Source organism: Meleagris gallopavo, chromosome 6 (assembly GCF_000146605.3).
Source record: "Meleagris gallopavo isolate NT-WF06-2002-E0010 breed Aviagen turkey brand Nicholas breeding stock chromosome 6, Turkey_5.1, whole genome shotgun sequence".
Classification (NCBI taxonomy): Eukaryota; Metazoa; Chordata; class Aves; order Galliformes; family Phasianidae; genus Meleagris; species Meleagris gallopavo.
In genome coordinates this window covers 5,256,635-5,269,320 of record NC_015016.2, presented here as the reverse complement: position 1 = coordinate 5,269,320, position 12,686 = coordinate 5,256,635, and the positions used below count along the sequence as shown (strand labels likewise).

Below are 12,686 nucleotides of genomic sequence, written 5' to 3'. Positions count from 1 at the left end.
CCAGTCAACTCTGTTTTTTGTGTGCATTAAAACAGTTTCCAGTAGGATCTGCTCCATGATCTTGCTGAGCACAGAGGTGAGACTGACTGGCTTGTAGTTCCCCAAGTCTTCTTTTTTTCTCTTTATAAACATGGGAGTTGTGTTTCCTCTTTCGGCCAGGATCTGCCTGTTCATCCATCCATGCCTCCTGGCATTTTTGCCTGATTTCCTTTTGTTGGGATGCTCCTGAGCTTGGAGGAGGTGATCTTTGAACATAAACCAGTTTTTTTGGCTTCACGTCCCTTCAGGGCTTTATCCTAGGTCACTCAACCAAGAAGAACCCAAAGAGGCCCAAGTCTGCTCTCTGATAAGGCCAACTTTTCAACGCACAAAGACCAAGTGGCAATTCAAAGTTCTAATTTCTATTAAATTTCTTATTCCAATATTTTTACTTGCTTTCACTGCTACTGATCTGCCTTTAAATTTCTAAAAGAACAAAAAGAATTTAACATGAACTAGAGATCGCCCATGCAAAATCTGAGAGACAATGAACTCACAATCTAGATAACCATGAAAAAGCTTCCACTGCAAGGCTCAGGAAGCTATCTGCCTCAAGAAAATGGGTCAAAATTTATGTCTTAGAGGGTAACAAAATGATAAGACCATTGAGATGAGGATGGAGGTTGTGACTACATGGGTACATCTGAGTTTCTAGGCCTCAGTTCTTTCAACAGGTTAAATTGAAATATCTATATTTACCCAAAGTAGAGAGATGGACATGAAGACTAATCAATAAAAAAAAGAGTAACCATTATTACTATGAAGATGACAAGCCTGTAAGTACACTTAATGATACCTTCCTGCCTCTTAAGTACAGAGAGTTTTATTGGTCTGTCTGTTGCGTGTTCTTGTTCCTTTCCCAGGAGAGAACACATGGAGGAAGAGTTAAAACCCCTTTCACATTTTATGAGATGCAGTGTCCATGCACTTACCTCATACACTCTGTTATCAATCCCGTACAAACCCAAGTATCTTTCAGAAAATGCTGAAGCTTGAAAAGAAATAAAGTAAACATACCTTTCAGTCATACTTGAGTACATCGGCACTTCTAAGTCAAATACTACAGATGCTAAAAAAGTGCTTATTTTCTACTGAAACTTTAACAGATTTATTTCTAAGAGTTTTAGAAAATATAATCTGGATATGTACTATACCACAGGCTTTCATCATCACTATATCTATCAGTAACAGAAGAACTATTTTTTATTTACTTACTGCAACTGAGATATAAGAGGAGCGGTGTCATGTTTGTCCCTTTCATAAGCAGCTGACTCCATCAACTACAAGCTTCTGTTGCTCTCAGGGATAACTGTAGTGCTTAACACCACTGGCTTTCTCATTTCACTGACACTTAGTGCAAAGGGAAGTAGTGACCCTGAGAGGAAGGACCCTGTGTGCATGGGGTATCATCAGGAGGGAACCAGGGGGATCACCACCATAGGATGGGCACTGCACTGCAGCTCGCATGGAGGGATGTGTCAGGCAAGAAGGAATAATGCTCAATACAGGTTGGTGGTAGAGGTTGGATGGTAAAAGTAGTTTATAGTCTTTATAGCTAGTCTTGAGAAAACACATGATATAAAACTAGCAGGATCTTGGGAAAGAAAGATAAGAACACTGGGTAAGGGTAGGGTAGACATATCATCAGTCAGAGAGGCAGCCTGTGGGCTCCAGGGTAACGTTTACCATATAGTTTGAAGTCTGTCAGTGGGGAAAGAGCAGCTCCACACGCAAACACCTGGTTTTCTTCGCCAGCTGGAAGCATGTAAGTGCTCAGGTAGCCACCATAGTCCTAGAACACAAACAGGAGAGGGACATCAGCAGTCATGCAGTGACATGTTGCTGCTTTTGGATATTGAACAGGGCACTTGAGACCTTGCAGGAGCCTCTTGGTTGTTACAGAGCCCTCAGCACCTGGTCCTGGAGAAGGAGGGAACAAGGGACCATGGCCATGGATGAGGATGAGCTCTGCACTTGCTGCACTCTCCTGAATCAGAAGGGTTGTGTGCCCCAGAACCTGCCTCTTCTTAACCTACTACATGGCTGTAGGTCTGCTCAGATATACTACCTCTCCAAAATATCATCTCAGCACATCCTTTTTTAAAATGGACATCACAGTTTTGGTGTCTGCCGTCAGTCTGTTAACAATTCCCCACAGAAATGCTGCTGTATGTGCAGCTCTCATCGCTCACTCTAAGCCCATGTCTCCCACAACTATCAGTTTCTACTCGCAGTCCCATGCTCATTTCACATTGTGTGTACTTCGCAATTGCTGTTTCCCAGCTGGGCACACGCTGGGAGGTGAGTCAGCTCAGAAATCAGAACTGCTGTTGAACATTTGTACAATACGAGCTAGATCCGCCCACACACCCATAGGCCTTAAGGGATGCAATGAAAATAAAAGTTGGCAAAGGAAAAATTAATTAATGTTGACAGCACTTTTCTGGCAAATTGTCACTTTCTGCACCCTGAAGTTAATTTACACACATTGACGAATGCATTGATAAAACGAAAGCTTTCATCATCAACATCTCTGAGCAAGAAGCAGCCTATCTCAAAAATAAATAATAACAAAAAGCACTATTAACATAATCAGGATTTAGCTCAGCTGCTTAACCTCATCACCTCACCACAGCAGTGCAGAGGAATAAGAGAAAAAAGTTACCTTTCCAAACACACCAACTCGCATTTTATCGATGTAATGCTCTTTCAGCATTGTCCTGGAACATGAGGGAGAAACTATGAATTAAAAACACTTTTCCCTTCGACACTGCAGAGCCCTACCTCTGAAAGGCATAATAAAGCTGTTTCTATTACATTACGCTGGTGGTGTTTTTAGTGTGATTGTGCTCAGAGTAAATCTAACAATTTAACAGGACTTGATATTTAGGATTTTACACTTAAAAAAAAGTCTTTAAAAAAGTGTGAAGTTTTAAAGAGGTAAATTTTCTCCCACTGCGAGTTCAGCGAAAAATTAATCTAGGAGCTGATATTCCAGCTTGTTTGCAGCTGTATGACTGTACAGAGCTAAAAATAAACAGGCTTTGAACGTGTGACACAGATAAGTGTGCTCTAATTTAGCTCTGTAAGTTTGCTCTCCTCCATCTGCGCTGGCTGGCACGAGCTCCCTCTCTCACATGCCATTACTTGATCACAGCCATGAGATTACATTGTCCTTGCTTCCTGCTCTACCCTACATACCGTCGAAGGAAGCAGGACTAATGCCAGCCTTGGAGGCATCTTAAAGACCACGCAGTTCCAAGCCTCTGCCTTGAGAAGAGGCACTCTCACCATATCAGGCTGCCCAAAGTCCCATCCAACATGGTGTGGAGCACCTCCAGGGATGGGACATCCACAACCTCTCTGGGCAGCCTGTGCCACTGCCTCCCCACCCTCTTGAGTAAAGAATTTCCTCCTGACATCTAATCTAAACCTCCTCTCTTTTAGTTTAAGTTCTTCAAGACGTTCTTCAAGAACAGTGTCATTCACCGGACAGCTTCCAGCTGGTCCTTCTCTTCCAAAAGGCCCAGCCTCCTCTTAACCTCGTGCAATAGTTTAGTGCCTTGGAAGCCGCTCCCGCGGCCGTCAAACTTCAGCACGATGGCGTTGTGCAAGCTGACCATCACGGTCTCCCACGTCACCTCAAACCTCTCCGTTACGATCTGGTTGCCTGGTGTCCCATCCCTGAAACACAAACAGGCATCAGGAAAAGGTGCAGTGCTTCAAGAAACAAAGGCAACATCACTAAATGGGAGCCCAAAGCTCTTCCCAGGGCCATGGGCTTGCTGTGGGAACGGGATGCGATGTGATGCAGAAGTCAGTGGAGTTTTCCTCATTAACACCTGTATCTACTTCTCTACCACCTCTGGCTCCAATCTGTCTCCATTTCTCTGCCAGTCCCAAAGACAGGGTATTTCTGGTGGAGGATTTGCTGCAAGGAGCCTTTCATCTACCACCCCAGTTCACCCAACGCAGACCATCCCTCTCTCATCAGCTTCTTGAGTGGCTGCAGGTGGAGCTGTCAGTCATGTCTGTCACCTCCCATTGAGGCAAGTGAAGAGGGTAAGAACACTTCTAGAAGTGGTAAAACCAAGAGCATAGAAACACCCAGGTTGACCCAAGGTAAGGGGAATACATGGGCAAGACTCCCTTCACAACCTTCTGCTCAGAGCCTGCACAAGGGCACTGCCTCAAGAAATACTGAGCCCACTTCTGGAAGGCAGCCCAGAAAAAACAAGAGGTGATGGTAATGAGAAATAATATTTTAGGTTGGAATTACTGTAGGGCTGCAGGCACTTCCACCCAATTCTTGTCTTTTCTGGGGGGTTCTTGGGAACATCAGACAACTCACTGCAGGTTTTTAACATGCATGTGACTTCAGTCATTTGCATTTATTCAGGCAAGACTCAGGCACATTCAGCTTCAGAGACAGCCTAATCAAGTGCTGTTAGCTTGATGAGCACCAATCTTCCTCAAGCACTTGTCTAATGAAGTACGTTTTCTCTGCAGTATTTCTGTGATGTAATGGCATGCTTATTGCAGTGTTTTTGTCCTTCATGGAAGGAAGTGCTGCGTGGTGTTCAGGCACTCAGCTACCTCTCTCACTCCTACGTGGGGTTTCTCTGCTGCAGGGCATCCCCTGGCAGGGAGCAAGTGATGCAGCAGGATGCAGCGGGCCAGGAAGGGGTCTCCAAGGTCAGCCAATTCCCTGCCCTGGATTCTACCCAAATTTCCAGAAAAAACACAGTTCTGCATATTATTATTACTAAACGTTGCATAAAGAGATACCCATCTGCCATGCTCTCTCCAAGGAGGAAATTCTACCTGCCTAATATAAATGCTAAAATTGTGGAGATCTTCCAAAGGCACGAAGAAGGAAAGCAGGATGCTCCCCTTCCTACAGTGTCTCAGCAGACATAGCTCCTGCTTTGGATGGAAACAAGTCTCTCTTTTGCCTGAGGTTGGCTGAAATGCAAACCACGCAAAACATGGAGAGCTGAGACCCCTGATGCTGGATCTCCTGCTTGCCCAGGTCAGCTACTCCCAGCCCTTCTCAAAGAAGCACTTAGCATACTCTGCTCAGTGCCATAGAGTTAGGGCCCTATTTCTCACTGAACCAGGTGTGCGCCTTAACCCCAGGATAGAAAAACCATATCCATCTTTTCTTTCTCCCAGTGTTTCTGCTCCCCAAATAACTAAATTGGGGGTATATTTGCAACAACTGCAAAAAACCCCTACAATGCATGTAGAACTTGACTAGGGCATCCTGCTGGGAAGTGAAATTCTTGGCCCAAGCATATGAGAGAAGAAACCCGCGTTCAACCTTGCCCAACTCTCATGTGAGGCATTTGGAATGGAAATTGTGTCATATCTTGAAAGTTGGAACTTCCACACTGCATAATAATGTGAAGAGAAACAAAAGAAAAGTGAAAACTTACACAACTAAAAGCAAGGGATAGTGCGCCATGTCTGAAAACGTTGCTGGCTTTAGGATCTGCATTGGTAATTCTAGGCAAGAAAACAACAAATGATAGTGTGTCTTTAGTGTAGGAAAACCAACATAATGATAGTACATATTTCTGGTGTTTTGGCTACTTATAAACAGGAACAACACAGCATTTCATCAGACATGCTGGTAAATAACACCTTAGGAACACAGCTGTTGTCAATGAAAAGACCATATTATAGTAGCTGAGGTGACAAGAAATGTAAATTGAGAGAAGAGAGTGTGCTGTTCAGTCATGCATCTCTTTTACAGCATTCAATTAACATCTGGCAATAGCTATAATTTTCCTTCTCAGCAGCTGTATGAGTGACACAGCCAGAAATCAATACTTCAGGGCAGCAGAGGAGGGAGGAAAGAGGCAAGGAGGATGATAATTTAAGACCCAATTAAGTGTGGTGTGTCGGGGGGTAGAATGGGATCTTTTCTGCTGCAGTGATGTGAAGACCGGTAGAGAAACATCTGCTTTAATCCTGATTTTCAGGGGCCCTAACTGGTACTCTAAAACAGCAGGTAACCCTGCTGAAGGCTGCATGGTATGGCTGGTTCCAAACCAACAAAAGTGGAAAATACCCAAGGTCCCCACAGCATGGGGACTCTCACCACAGCTCCTTTAACTACTTTTGATGGCCTGGTATTGACAGCTGAATGCTCCCATCTGAATGCCTTCCACATCAACGAGAGCACATTTATATTTAAAATGTTAACTACAATCCAGATTAGCCAAGGCCCGGCAATTAAATCGGTATTAGGAGCATTTTCAATAGATTAATACACACATTAGCTGCGCGGTTTAAGTAGATTGCTTTGCAATCATTGTCTGACACTCCACCTAATTAGTTATTCCATCTGAATGCTAATGGATTGCAAATTGGATCAATGGCCCAGGGACAGCCCAAAAGGCCATCACTTGACTTTAAATATAAATAAGCACCACTTGCAGTGTTCCCAGGGCTGCTCAGCCCAAGGCCACGGAGAGGTAGGGAGGACATGCAAACAGCCCACTTGTATTTATTACTTAGATTTGGTTAAATGGGCAGAATCCAGTGTCAGTGATACCTGCAGGTAAGACATTGAGCGTCAGCCTGAGTTATTCACCATCAGCTGACACTACCACAATGAGCTGGCTGACGGAGGGGATAGGTATCATCTTTTTGACTGTCTCCTTCTGCTGCCTGTGAGGCTTAGAAGTGTTATTTTATGCACTCCTAAAACCAGTGCGGCAAGCAGACCATTTTGGAGCCATTATTATCCTTTTCAAATGCCTTTCAGCCTTTGCTTCACACTTTCTTTTAACACCTGCAAATGGTTGAAATTAGTCACCTGCCATCAGTCACACCTCCCTGCCTTCTTTTTATATGCTCTGAGAGGTGTGCTGCTTTTTGGCATGGGAAATGCCAAAATCCAAATGTGTCATTTGAATCCAGGATCTGTGTTTGTTTTTAGAGTTACTGCCATACACACAAACTAGGGCTCTGGCGTGCAACTTCACAATGCTAAATATGTGGATTTTCCATGTATTTAATCTGCTTACAACCAGAGCAGATGCTTATTAGGTTGGTCCAGGTGCAGCTATAGAGGCAGGCAGAGAATGCCTACACTTTACCTATTTGCCACCAGGCAAGGTTTTCTTTCTTTTTGTCCCCTTTGGCACACAGATTCACGGGGAAAACAATTACACAAATGGTGCAAACAATGTGCCAGGTGCTGATATAAACTGCTCCATTTTTCTGTTTTCTTTGCTCCAGATGAAATCTCTTGGCTTTTGTTGAAAAGTCTTTTTTTTCTTTTTTTTTTTCCAGCCCTATCAAATAACATGGCTTTCTCAAAGACTCCTGAATGACTCCAAGGGGCAGACAGGTTCATTCACTGTGGCTCAATATCGTACAATGAAAGGCAGTCCCAGCTGTAGCCAGCAAGCACATACACTATCCCACTTCACATCCATCTTAGATAATAAACCACTTGAGCTATGGCAAATGCCCTGAACAATGGGAGCACCACACTGTGTCAATTCTCAGAGTGGATTTTCATCTGCAAAGAAAATTGTCAAAGGAAAAAAGAAAAACACTACACCACCCAATCCAATCATTTTGCTTTTCTTTAGCTGCATTCTCATCCAATCCTGTCTCAGTAATAACTTCCTTGAAAAGCACATCCTAAGAGAATGCTTTGCTGACTGTGTGAGTAAATTGAGAGCCAGTCATTTTTCCTCCTGCCAGTCTAGGCTAGATGACTGTATCATTCCACAGCAATAGTAGTTAAAAAGAAAAATAAGATAGAGGAAAAGTACTACTTACTGTAATCATCTATCTTGATTTCCATGTATTCTACTTTAGGCATTTGCCTGTCATTTACAGCCAGCTGCACATTTTCATTTACCTCCAGCTCAAAAATTTCTGAAAGAAGAAGGATTAAGATCACAAAAACTTCCAATATTGTCTGTGAAAATGCACATTAACATTTTATAGCCACCTTAATATCTGTAACACAGCTTTCCTTATGGGAGTGTGACCATCTGTATTGAGACATGGCTATGAGCTCCCGTCAGATGTCTACAAGCAAATCTAGGGGTCAAATGAAGAGGCCCTCAAGTCTGTGGCCAAGCTATGTATAACAAAACAGGGAAAGGGAGGAGAATTTAGAGTGCTTCAGGACAAGGTTGTGGTGCTACTCACGAGAAAGTCAATTGAAAGGAAAACCAGGGGGAGAGAGATCACAGAAACATTGGGTTTGGGAGCACTACCGGTTTGCAAGGTATGTTTCAGCAATTGTTTATTTCTCTTGTTTCTCTTATCCAAGAACTGTCTGGGACGGGAATAGAGGATTCCTTCCTTCTTCCTTTACGTCTCATAAAGGAATTAGCCTTTACAGCTCACATCCTGGCCCTTGAGGACCTCTTAGAAAAAGTGACTACCTCTAGCAACAGAAAGAACAAGTCCTTCTCAGTTGGTAAGGAAAGGGCTCATCCTGAGGGAACATTTCCATGTGTGATGATGAGGATCCTGAGCCCCATAGGGAGGGATTCAAAGATGGTGAGATCCTGGCTTTGGATTTCAGACCTGGGAACATGCTGCAGTGCTTGGCCTCTTGGTGTCAGGCTGGGTTTGGACCAGGGGGACCCAGAGCATCACTTCTGCATTGTGGACCCAGAGAGGGCTTTGCACCAAATTATGAGTTTAGCTGATTGTACCTTCCCTTTAGAGACACACCAATAAATAGATGTGTAATCCTAACTCCTCCAGTAATACTTAGCTGATAATCATGTTGTCATTGCCCACCTCTGTTGAAGAGGCAGGCATACCACAAAAACATGCCTTCCCACATCTTTCAGCAAGACCCTATTGGTTCCCAGACTATTTACCCTGCTTCTGAAAAGCCTGTCTCATCCCTATTGAAATCACATTCCCTACGAAACTGCCAAAGCAACAGCCTATTACATTTAGTTAAATATTAAGATTCTCATTTAATTACGGCGCACACAAGTAGCTTTATCAGCAGAAAGGGGCCTGCCACATAGGGGAATTTAGTCAAGCCATTTTATTTGTTCAAATAATTGCATCTTTAGAAAGCCAAGAAGACTATGGAGGAAATAAAAAGATTGGCATATCTCCTAAAGGACTTTCTTTTCTGCTTTAGGACCACAGGGAGATTGAGTCTATAGAGTACAAATGGTCATTGCTTAATTAAATGTAAGCACGCTATAATATTCGGAGCGACGCACTATTATCAGATTATTGCAGAATACAGAGGCAAACTCCCTCTATAGAGTAATGCGCTCATATTAAATGAGCAAATTCATAACGTGCAACTGTCAGTTGTTCCTTTTTTCAGAAGAAGAAGAAGGAGGGAAAAAGGGAAGCAAGGGAAAAGCTAATTATATGCAGAAAATCATGAATTTCAGCAGCTGCTGTGTTCAGTGCACAACTAGATCAAGCTTTCTATGTAATACTCGCTACTCGTATGTACCCCTCAAAATCAAACTAATTTCACTATGTCTTGTGTTCCTTTTTCAATACTTTCATTTTCTTTTTTTTTTTTCCGTTTTATATAGCATCTATCATTTTAATCTCCCAAAAGTAATTTGTAAAACTGTTCAGGAGCCTGCGACACAGATCATGGGAGCACTGTCCTGTATGCACTGTTAGTCAGCCCTCTCCATGTCTACTGTAAAATGAAAGCACTGTTTTTAAGGAGAAAAAACATAAAGATAAAAATGGATGGAGAGCAGGAAGACGTGGCAGCAGAAGAGACTAGATATTCTGTACTTGCATAGATGAGATCTGTGAATCCAGGTTCAGGCACCCAGGTTAAGTTGTTACTCTGCCTTTCAAGCCCACTGATGTTGGTGAGGCTGCTTGTACAGATAACAACAAACAGAACAGAAAGTCTACTTTCCTTCCTCTAAGATAAAATGCTTGTTTGGAATGTCCCTCTATTTAAAAGCAATCACTTGCATCCTCTATCAGAGAAAGAGGAAGAAAATTAACAATGGACAAATAATACTGCATGAATGACTTCTAAATGGCTTGCAAGGCTTGAAGGTTGCCTCAATGGTAGCGTGTCAGCCATCAGCAAGGAGCCTGCATAGCTGCAAGACAGAGCTCTAAAATCCCACTGCTACTACCCTGTGCAAAGACTGAGATATGAGCAGCCACTGGTGCAGAGAGATTAAAACGTTTGCAGTTTGCTATTTGCTGCCCGTTGTGACTCCAAAAAAAAAAAAGCAATTCTTGTATCTTTGTCAACCAGGACAACTGCACATGCCAACTTCTGCTATTTATAGCAGAAGCATTTTCACAAGGGATAAAACCTGTTAAAAATAAAATAATAATCCCTCTGCACTTGGCTGTGCCTGGGCAGCTTTGGGTATAGAGGCACTCCAGGCTTTTACCTGGAAATTTCAGACCAGAGAGGAAACAGAGACATGAAGAAATGCTAGACCAATGCTAGTCATGTAAGCATATGGCAGCAGACAGTCCAGGGCAGGATGCAGTGCGTGGTTTTGACAGCAGAGATGTTGCTTCTCTACAGGGCAGTGGAGCAGCATATTGCTTTAACCTAACTTCTTCCAGAATGCTGCTATGCTTTGTGCATGTATCTTTTTCTGCAAAGGAACATCTGAATTAGAACAAATTAATTGAAATTAATGGAAGGATAAATTAGAGTTAAGTGTACATACATCTCCTTAACTACATCAGATGCTTCTGGCACTGCATGGAACACGATTGAGCACTTCTATTTTAACAGCGAAGATTACAGTGTGTCACAAATCTGGTTTTAAATGTGATTAAAAAAAAAAATCAATCAGAATTTAGGGTTGCAAGCTGTACTTGCTGTTCACAAGTCCAACTTTTCTAGATTGGGATCAGGGCTCTAAATGCACGTTGCCAATAAGAACTGAGAAAAAGAGCCATAAAATCACATATGACTCAGGGTAAATCTTATGTTTTCTTTCCTACACATCCTAGTGTAATAGGAATCCATCCTTTGACACTTCCCGCAAAACACTGTGTTTTGCTCTGTTCCTTTGAAGACACAGCAGCAGGGAGTTGTTCTAAGTCTGGCTAAGCTAGCTAAACTGATGGCTAATAAACTGCTACCAGCCCCACACAGAGCTTCAGGAATAAAGCAGGTGCTTATTATTTGTATTCCAGCAATGTCTGAAGGCCATAAAAACAGGTTAGAGCTGGGCTGAATGCTACATTGAAATGGTAGGAAAGGGTCTCTCATCGAAACAACAGGAACAGATAAATATTGGTTTCAGGTAAGACTGACTCATCTCCTGCTGTGAGGCCATGGAGGCTCATAAGAAACAGAAGGGAAGACATCTGGATGTCCCTGCCATGCTGACTTGGGGTAAAAAAATGGACAAAAAGAAGGGAGAAAAAAGCAGGTCCAGAGAAGGGCCACTAAAATTTTTCAGAGGGTTGGAGCACCTCTCCTATGAAGAAAGATTGAGGGAACTGGGATTGTTTAGCTTGGAGAAGAGAAGGCTCCAGGGAGACCTCATTGCAGCCTTCCAGTACTTGAAGGGAGCATCTAAACAGGAGGGGGAATGGCTGTTTATGAGGGTGGATAGTGATAGGACAAGGGGGAATGGTTTTAAACTGAGACAAGGGGGTTTTAGGTGACATATTAGGAGGAAGTTTTTCACACAGAGGGTGGTGAAGCACTGGACCAGGTTGCCCAAGGAGGTTGTGGATGCCCCATCCCTGAAGGCATTCAAGGCCAGGCTGGATGTGGCTCTGGGCAGCCTGGTCTGCTGGTTGGTGACCCTGCACATAGCAGGGGGTTGGAACAAGATGGTCACTGTGGTCCATTTCAACCCACATCCTACTATGATTCTGAGATTCTATGTGAAATCTGAACTGTTCATTTTTTGAGAAAGCTGATAACAAATTACATTTATGACAAATCACCATCCTCATACCCCAAGAGCAATATTCCTAGAACAGCACTGTATACAGAAGGATTTCAGAGACGCATCTACATCCATGGGAACCCAAATGGAGAATTTTAACTGCAGGCTGGAACATGGGAGAGCTGGAACTTAGGGTCTGACTCCCTGAGAAGATTTGCCTTAGGCAGTGCCCTCACCCCCTCTTTTCATGAATTTACCAAAGAGGAGCTAGACTCTACTGTCCTGCCTGGCTACATTTCACTGCAGAAATTCAAGACATAAATCCAGTCTTACTCTGTGCATCGGTCATGCTGTGAACAGTCACCATCGGAACCCGGGGACCTTGAAAAGAAGAAGGAAACAAGGTGGTTAAATAGCTACCCATACACACACATACCCACGTGAACTGGGTTTTGAATTCCACGGAGCTGCAGCCTCCTGAGGATTGCTTTCCATGCAAGAGTAATCTAAAAAGCAAATCATCCAGGTATTAGAAAGAATCTATGAATAAATGACAGTGTTGTAGACTTGAAGACATGCGAGGTTTCAAAGCTTTTTCCCAACGGACTGCTAAATGCATCTTTCCCTAATTTGTAAACATTACAATTAGCACAAACACAATCAAATCACTTGCTTTTTAAATTATTCTAATGACACACAAACATCACTGCACAAAGCATTTATGTTTTATGCGCCATGGATAACTGTTGCTGTTTTGTAAACTTTTTTTTTTTTTTTTTT

The 12,686-nt window shown here is 43.0% G+C and overlaps 2 protein-coding genes across 5 annotated transcripts in view; both read right to left on the bottom strand.

The window, feature by feature from the left end:
* The window catches only part of LOC100543777 (sodium channel protein type 5 subunit alpha-like), a 589,192-nt gene that overhangs the window by 290,373 nt on the left and 286,133 nt on the right, over positions 1-12,686 (bottom strand). The gene's annotated exons all lie outside the window — the stretch shown is intronic.
* The window catches only part of DPP6 (dipeptidyl peptidase like 6), a 158,605-nt gene that overhangs the window by 5,471 nt on the left and 140,448 nt on the right, over positions 1-12,686 (bottom strand). The window contains exons 17-23 of the mRNA XM_031554011.1: positions 12,240-12,287; positions 7,843-7,941; positions 5,478-5,547; positions 3,529-3,723; positions 2,705-2,759; positions 1,726-1,831; positions 972-1,030 (exon numbers count right to left, since the gene is read on the bottom strand). Of these exons, the coding sequence (XP_031409871.1) occupies positions 972-1,030; positions 1,726-1,831; positions 2,705-2,759; positions 3,529-3,723; positions 5,478-5,547; positions 7,843-7,941; positions 12,240-12,287 (632 nt within the window). The remainder of the gene's footprint in view (positions 1-971; positions 1,031-1,725; positions 1,832-2,704; positions 2,760-3,528; positions 3,724-5,477; positions 5,548-7,842; positions 7,942-12,239; positions 12,288-12,686) is intronic.